General features: G+C 37.7%; 1 protein-coding gene across 2 annotated transcripts; it reads left to right on the top strand.

Moving 5' to 3' along the window:
- Nucleotides 1-528: 528 nt before the first annotated feature.
- LOC133301268 (probable methyltransferase PMT20) lies at nucleotides 529-5138 on the top strand. 2 transcript variants are annotated; one of them, XM_061500885.1, is made up of 8 exons: nucleotides 529-664; nucleotides 2006-2294; nucleotides 2381-2529; nucleotides 2637-2832; nucleotides 3032-3242; nucleotides 3694-4366; nucleotides 4449-4526; nucleotides 4766-5138. In XM_061500885.1, the coding sequence occupies exons 2-8, from the start codon at nucleotides 2028-2030 to the stop codon at nucleotides 4986-4988; spliced, it is 1797 nt and encodes a 598-aa protein (XP_061356869.1). In that variant the 5' UTR covers nucleotides 529-664; nucleotides 2006-2027; the 3' UTR covers nucleotides 4989-5138. The 2 variants fall into 2 exon arrangements, with proteins under 2 accessions (XP_061356869.1, XP_061356870.1); XM_061500886.1 differs by lacking the exon at nucleotides 529-664 and adding an exon at nucleotides 1218-1286.
- Nucleotides 5139-8632: the final 3494 nt, after the last annotated feature.

Here is an 8632-nt window from a genome sequence, read left to right as displayed (position 1 = left end):
AGTCTGTTTAACCAATAAAATTGGATGAAATGGATTGAGAGAAAGAGAGAACTATTACAAGTAATATAAAAAATATAAAATAAAAATAAAAATTAATATACTAGGCCAGCCTGAGAGGTTCTAAGGTCGAGTTTTTGAATTGAAGCCTGAAGCCTTTTTTTATTAAATGAGTTTTTATACAAGTTCAAGTCTGTTCCAACAACCAATTTTAGGCACATAAGTTCAGGCCTTCACAAGCCAGCCAAGTCAAAGGTCCCTGGTTCGTTTATCACCTCTATTCACGACACTATACCATTATTAGCAAGTGACACAGAAAGGCCAAAAAAAAAATCACTCCTCTTTTTATTTTTTGTTTTTTATTTAATTTATTTTTTAATGATTTAAATGCCTTTATTGACGAAAGAAAGATGTTGAAAAAAAAAAAAACCCGGGTAACAGCTAGGCACGTGATGGCAAGCAAATAGTTACGCGTTATGGTTGAGCTAGTTTAGTTTTTAGTCTTAGGCGAAGGTATCTGACTTAATGCATGGACTCTCTGTCTTCTATTCCTGTTCTCTTTAACTCTCTGAACACTGTTTGTGTTTGAATTACCCCAATTTACTCCTCTCCTTTTTTCAAGAACAAGCAGAAGCAGAGGCTGAGAAAAAAAACATAAAGAGAAAGGGTAAGCACTAAGCACCTTCTTACCCCCTTCACATCGCCTCTTTTATTTCTCTTTCTCTTTTCATTTTTTCTTTCTTTTATGTCACAGATCTGACTGCTTGTGGGTTCTCTTTGTTTTTGTTTTAATTTTCTTTTTTTTCTTTTTTTCTTTTTTTGTTGACTGTGGAGTGTTGCTTATTCAGTGTGCTAATCATCAAAGGTTTTTGCTTTTTCCTATTTTATAATCAAGTTTCGATATGGGGTTTCAAGATTATTAAAAATTATTTTCTTTTTCTTGGACTAAATGCATTGTTTTGTTGGCTCATGCTCTGAACTAAATCATTGAAACTTGGATGGGAGGGTTCTTTGGTCTTCCTTTTTAGAATGTCACACTCTCAGCTATCAATGATGATTCATATGAAAAACAATTCATTGGATCGAACAACGAAAACATATAGCAAGAAATGATGATTATCTCTCTTCTGTATTGTTCTGTTTTCTTCCTTATGGCAACAGAATACGGTGTAAGATCTAGAGCTTCCTTTTTTGCCTTTTTGAATGGAGGGGTTGGTAGGGTCCACTTTGTGAAAATCATAAAGACAAGAATGGCGTGGAAAGCAGCAAGTGTCGGTAGAAAGTAGCAGGTTTTTATATTCATAGCTTACCCCAAGTAGCAGAAAATCAAACAATGTCATGTTTTATATTCTATTTTCCGTTTTTTGATTCCATAATTGGGATCTGTCATGGGAATCTGTGTTTTGTAACACTGATCTGCTTGTAGTGATGTTGTGTAAGTCTTGTGTTGTGTGTTCTCATTGCAATCAGCATTGTTTATTGTCCTTTCTGGATTTTTTATTTCTTAGTTTTCGTTGCTTTTTTCAGTGATGTAATGTAAAGTTGTTGCTGCCTTGTCCTTCTTTGGCTTCAAAAGCTAATTGGTGAAACTAGGATGGTTTGGTAATTTAGATAAAGTGGTTTTCTGAAATTGAATAGTTCAAGAGGATAGGCTTGTTTCGTTCCTGGAATAGATAGGAAACGAATGCTATGTTCACTTCTTTTCAGTATTCTGCAATCTTCTAGACTATTATTATTACTATTATTTTATGGGGCGAAACAGAAGAACAAACAGAAACTTGATTTCTTACTGGGTGGTTAAAGTGGCTCTTGAAACATGAGTTCCAAGGGTCCTTTTTTGTGAGTTTTTTTTTTCTTATGTTTGATAAAAATGATGATTGACAATTTTGAATGAGATATCAATCTTTTTTTTTAATTGTTAGGTGTATCATTTGTTAAAATACATGACTTGAGCTAGTAGATTGCATGGTTCCATTTTAGTGATGTTGAGTATGTTGCATTTCTGCAGATAGTTGATTATTTCACGAACCATGCAACCTAAAGATGGAAAATCGATCACCCAGCCAGACAAGAGCAGGACTGTCACTATGTCAATCATATTTGTGGTGTTATGTGGATTTTCTTTCTATATGGGTGTAATATTTTGTTCTGAGAAGGATAGATTTGTCTCATTTAGCAGCCAGAAATCTCTTGAATCCCCTAAAGAATCATCAGTAGGTTCTCTGCAAATTAAATCCATCAGTTTTCCTGAATGCAGCATTGACTATCAAGATTACACTCCATGCACAGATCCGAGGGTAATATTACCAATAGTAGTCCATTTTATGATGCGGTTGGATTTGAAGAAAATTTCTTCATTTATTAAGTATGCTTAGTTTTACAGAGATGGAGGAAGTATGGCTCCTATCGACTTACTTTGTTGGAACGCCATTGCCCTCCGAATTTTGAGAGGAAAGAATGCTTAGTTCCTCCCCCGGATGGGTATAAGCCTCCAATTAGATGGCCGAAGAGCAGAGATGAATGTTGGTACAGGTATAATATGTGCCGGATGAGATAAGAATAAAACGACGGCTTAATTTAAGTTTCCTGCAATTGATATGTGACCACTCCTTCAAGTTTTCTGTTATATCTGATGTCAGGAATGTTCCATATGACTGGATTAACAAGCAGAAGTCCAATCAGCATTGGTTGAAAAAGGAAGGGGAGAAATTCCATTTTCCGGGTGGGGGTACTATGTTTCCCAATGGTGTTGGTGAATATGTTGATTTAATGCAAGAGCTGATCCCAGAGATGAAAGATGGGACTATTCGAACTGCTATTGACACTGGTTGTGGGGTGAGTTTCTTTCTTTTTCTATTTTGTAGTTATCTAGGGAATAGCTATGCAAGTTAAAATTCTCAAAATACCTTCTTAAACAATAAACTTCTAGTTTAATTACACATGGTGCTTCTTTTGGTTGTGCTTTCTTGACTGCAATGCGAATATATACAAGTGAGTTACATCAACTAATCCACATAACTCTTATTTATTATAGGTTGCTAGCTGGGGTGGTGAGTTGTTGGATCGTGGGATTCTAACTCTCTCTCTTGCGCCTAGAGATAACCACGAAGCTCAGGTTCAATTTGCTCTGGAGCGTGGTATACCTGCAATTCTTGGCGTCATTTCTACCCAGAGACTTCCATTCCCATCAAACTCCTTTGATATGGCTCATTGCTCCAGATGCCTTATCCCATGGACAGAATTTGGTACTTCTTCTTTGGCCTTTGAACTTTTAGCAATTAAACAGAATTTATTCCTGTTTATGCAACATTTTCCAGTGATCAAACTTTACCAGTTTGTAGCTGCTTAAACTTTTGATTTAATGCATCTGTTGCAACTACATAGGGTTCTTTCAAATCAAGGTTGTATCTAGTTTCAATGAATGGTTTTTCAGATCTTGCTTGGCTACTTTTTACTACTTAGCTTTTAATTAATGAAAAGTCATCACTGTTTGATTCTTTTTTCTTGTCTTGATAACTGTGGTGATTTTATAAATGGTAAACAGCATGTCCTTGAACTAAGTTCGACATTTATTTCAGGCAGTTGATTTCACTCTAATCTTACTGCTTTAATGATTTTTTTATTTTTTATTTTCTGCTTCTAACTGAGAAGTTCACTCTAAATTCTCATTCATTCTGATGGGGTATCTGGTTTCAGGTGGAGTTTATCTCCTTGAAATACACCGGATTCTTCGTCCTGGTGGATTTTGGGTCTTGTCTGGTCCACCAATCAACTATGAGCGCAGGTGGCGTGGATGGAACACAACTATCGCGGAGCAAAGATCAAACTATGAGAAGTTACAGGAATTGCTGACTTCATTATGCTTTAAAATGTACAATAAAAAGGGTAACATTGCTGTGTGGCAGAAGTCTCCAGATAATAGTTGCTATAATAATCTTGCTAGAGATACCTATCCACCTAAATGTGATGACAGCCTTGAACCAGATTCAGCATGGTATACTCCGCTTCGTGCTTGTATTGTGGTTCCAGATGCTAAGTTAAAGAAATCAGGTTTGAAATCCATTCCTATGTGGCCTGAGCGGCTGCATGGTACACCTGAACGGATTTCAATGGTTCATCGTGGGAGTGCTAGTGCTTTCAAGCATGATGATGCTATATGGAAAAAGCATGTTGAGCACTACAAGAAGTTAATCCCTGAACTTGGGACTGACAAGATACGAAATGTGATGGACATGAATACTGTGTATGGAGGTTTTGCTGCGACCTTGATTAATGATCCCATATGGGTCATGAATGTGGTCTCGTCTTATGCTATCAATACACTCCCTGTGGTTTATGATCGAGGCCTTATTGGAACCTACCATGACTGGTAATTCTGAAACCTTGGATATGTATGAATGTGTTTTTTTGTCTTATATGGTTTGGTGTTGATTTGATTTTTGTTATGGTAGGTGTGAAGCTTTTTCAACATATCCTCGAACATATGACCTGCTTCATCTTAATGGTCTCTTCACTGCAGAAAGCCACAGGTGATTTTCTCAACTCATTCACCCGTTAACTTGCTTTGAGTTGGTGTTTGGCTTTTAATTATTATACACTTGAAAAACTTTCAGTCATAAACTGTCTCATGAACATTTTAATTTTGATTTTTTCTTAGATAAGTTAATTCAGACAGGTAATGAATACGAATTTATGAACATGGTGATATAATTATCTTTTCCTTTGTATCGATGGTTGATTTACTCTGACAATAATTGTTACGTGGCAGATGTGAAATGAAGTATGTGTTGCTGGAAATGGACCGAATTCTACGACCTAATGGGTATGCAATTATTCGTGAGTCTAGTTATTTTGTGGATGCCATTGTAACCATTGCAAAGGGTATGCGATGGGAATGTCGTAAAGAAGATACTAAGCAAGGAGGTGAGAAGGAGAAGATATTAGTATGCCTGAAAAAGCTATGGTATTCATCCAACAAGATTTCAAGATGACAGACGCTGGAACCTAAACAGTGGTGGTGGTGGTTAGAGTAGTAATACCGAGGAGTAGAAACAAAGGGAAGTGAATTCAAAGCGTGGAGTTACTCCAATCCTGTATTTTAGTCAGCAAAGAATGTACAAATTTGTCAACAGAAAAATCGGAATCCCAATAATCTGATTTTGGTAATTTATAGAAAACATTTCCAGATATATACTTGTTCCAGAGTCGTTATTCGGGACTTGGCCCCAAACAGGCCTAGGCCCAAATGTGTGACGTTCGATCTGAGCTTACTCCCAGCCCCCAACGTTGGCAGCTGTTCAGTGTCTCTCTCCCACAATGGCAACCTATCATAACATGATTCTATCTCATGCACTTGCACATATACTCTTTGGGCATATTATTCTCACAGCAACACATTGCTTTAGTATATATCTTGGAGATTTTATATGTTCGGTCCTAGAGAACCGTATGGTATGCGTTCAGATATACCCTAGAGATAGATATTCAGATTGGCTTATAGTCAATACTCCAATCACTGCACACGAGCAATAGACTTATAGCTAATACGTGAGTGTGTGCACAGTGTTGGCAACAATAGTAAATAGGTCAAAAGTGTGTACCTGAGGGTCTTTAACCTCTTATTTATAAGGGTTACTTTTTGGGCTTGTGTAGATCTCTCAGTTGTAGTAGGATTCAACTTCCTTTCTATTGGGATAGAGACTCTATCCGTAGCAGTCTTACTATTTTATATTGTTAGGATAATTGAGTAATTATCCTTTAAGGAATTTTTCGGTAGGTGATTAGGATATGGAAATATTTCATAACAGTTGTCCCCCAGCCCGACAGTTCGGAAGCTCGGACTGCTGGGGTGCCCAAGTCTGATTGATAGGTTGACCCTATTGAGGTACTATAATCATACCTTGGGTCTGGTGCGACTACCTCTTCTTGGTTTAACTTTTTATATTGGCTTCTTTTCTCTTGAAGTCTCTGAGTGGTGAGACGATGTTTGCCTTTTTTTTTTTTACTTTGAGCTCGGCTCCTCTTGCTGAGGCTCTTTAGTTTTGACTAGGCTTATAGTCAGTCTTTTATATAGGCATTCGCCTAAGTTTTAGGACGCCGTTTCGTGCCTTCTTTATAATTAATCCGACTTTGCACTCCCTGTCTTTAAGTGTTGTGGTTCTAGATTTGGCTCGGTTTCGCATACCGAGATCTTTATTAGCATGGTTTTGACCTTTTGCAAAGGTGTATTGTACTTTAGGGAGCACGAATTTTCTTACTACGACTTCCCCTTTTCGGATTTGACTTGATGTATATATCTTAATTTTGGGAAGGTCTTTCGTGCCTTATTGAACAATTAGTCCGGCTACAAATTCCATGACTTCTCTTGTTTTTGACGGACTTGGCTTCTTTTGCCATAGTCTTGGATTCTTGAAGGAGGAGTTCCCCTCCTCGATTTTAAGCCTGAATACGTATACCGTGGCTTTTATTTTGAGCCTCGCTTTATTCGTGATGGCTTTTTAATTTGATGCCAACCTGTTAAGCCTTTGTGACCAAAACTTTAACGATGGCAAACATCGCCTCACCACTCAAAGACTTCAAGAGAAAAGAAGCCAATATAAAAAGCTAAACCAAGAAGAGGTAGTTGCACCAAACCCAAGGCAGGATCATAGTACCTCGGTTGGGTCGACCTATCAATCAGACTTAGGCACCCCAGCAGTCTGAGCTTCCGAACTGCAGGGCTGGGGGGCAACTGTTATGGAATATTTCCATATCCTAACCACCTACCCAAGGATCCTTAAAAGATAATTACTCAATTATCCTAACAATATAAAACAGTAAGGCTGCTAAGGATAGAGTCCCTATCCCAACAGAAAGGAAGTTGAATCCTACTACAATTGAAAGATCTACACAAGCCCAAGAGGTAACCCTTATAAATAAGAGGTTAAAGACCCTCAAGTTCACACTTTTGACCTATTTACTATTACGGCCAACACTGTGCATACACCCACGTCTTGGCTATAAGCCTATTGCTTGTGCGCGGTGATTAGGATACTGGCTATAAGCCAACCAAGGTATTTATCTCTAGGGTATCTCTGAATGCATACCATACGGTATAGCAATACGGTCTTCTAGGATCGAACAATATATAAAAACAACACACAATTCATCCACATAAGCACTTCTCCAGCAATTATTGGAAGAACAATACACATGCAGGAGACTCCATGCACAATTAGTTCCGCACAACATTGGATGCAACATTCTAAGAGTTGTGCATAAGCTTATGCGCAACTAATTGTACATAGAAATAAGTGCAACTAGATGCATGTAACCCCATGCATACGAACAAAGTATGTGGGCAACTAACCCTTAGATGCGCCCAAATTTATGCGCAACCAACAGTGATGCTACCACATGGTGTCCCCTTCCCCTTCTACAAACCCATTTCCTCCCAACAATTTTTGTAACCTTCGCACTCTCCTTTTCTCCTTCTCCATATATTTCAAATGTCTAAGAACTCAAAACAAGTTTGTTGTTTTTCTACCAAATTGAGTTCAGATTCAAAATCTATTCATGTAGTTTTCTACTATAATGGTAGAAAATTCGAAGGTGAAGGTAAGATCATTTTCGAGGGCGAGAAAAGACCAATGTGAATTAAACGCAACATAATGATCAAAGAATTACATTAGAAAATTCACAAAAATTGGGCCTCTAAGAAAACTAGTATATTTCCCATTAGATGGCAAGATCCTACTTTAAAGATGAATACATTAGTTGCGGGTTGCAGATGATAAGGATGTGGACATGGTAATGGATGCATTCTTTGAATAGTCAAAGAAAAAATTCATTGAGTTCTACGTAGACATTGCCGAAGGAGATATTTTTCATTATCTATTCGATAACTGGCTATCAATAGTGAAATGTATATTGCATCATCATATGCTCCTACAACTATTAACACAATAACCATGACTATGATACGTTGAGGAAATCATCAAGGAGTAAAAGTGCTCCCATATGGGCGAAGGTCTATTCTGTTAAGCTGTAATAGCAGTGAGTTGTATTGCCATGTGTTTGTAGATGTCATGTGTAGTTAAGTGGTTAGTGTCACGTGTACTTAAGTGAAGCGGTGTGAAGTGGTTGCTCAGCTAGTGTTTGTTAAAATGTGTATAAGAGGTACACTGTAGTCATTCTTTGGATATATAGAAAAAATAAAGAATTCGTTTCTCTTTCTTAGTGTTCGTTTTCTCTCTTCTGATAGGATACACGTTCCTATCACTATAGTGCTTTCATCATGCGTGTGCAAGAAGTCGCCGAAGAACTATCTTTATTTCAACAATGGGTTGAACAAGATAGAGAGGAGAATCGTGCTTTTTAGGTTCACGTGGATCAGCGCTTTGCTAAAAACCAAATTCAATTTGCGAATTTGACCGCACAACTGCAACAAGTCCACGAAGCGATTTTGGGGAGGGAAGATCGTATTAGGCGCGAGATTCTTGTTCCAAACAATTGTTCATCAGCAGATCCTAAGGGTGCATCCTTTGTTCCTCATCGAACAACGATGCAAGATTATCCATTGTTGTTGAAGGCTGTTCGAATGGAGCTTCAGGTTTTCAACGGAACAAATCCAAATGGCTGGATCTTTAAAATTGAG

The sequence above is a fragment of the Gastrolobium bilobum genome, unplaced genomic scaffold (assembly GCF_033153095.1).
Source record: "Gastrolobium bilobum isolate Gb01-03AN ecotype WA unplaced genomic scaffold, APGP_CSIRO_Gbil_v1 utg7893, whole genome shotgun sequence".
NCBI lineage: Eukaryota > Viridiplantae > Streptophyta > Magnoliopsida > Fabales > Fabaceae > Gastrolobium > Gastrolobium bilobum.
The sequence above is the reverse complement of the archived record's forward strand: the minus strand, read 5'-3'. Positions and strand labels throughout refer to the sequence as shown.

Coding starts and splice junctions, on each gene's coding strand:
- LOC133301268 (XM_061500885.1), top strand. CDS start 2,028: ATGCAACCTAAAGATGGAAAATCGATCACCCAGCCAGACAAGAGCAGG. Junction 3,243..3,693: donor TATCCCATGGACAGAATTTG/GTACTTCTTCTT, acceptor ATCTGGTTTCAG/GTGGAGTTTATCTCCTTGAA. Junction 4,527..4,765: donor TTCACTGCAGAAAGCCACAG/GTGATTTTCTCA, acceptor GTTACGTGGCAG/ATGTGAAATGAAGTATGTGT.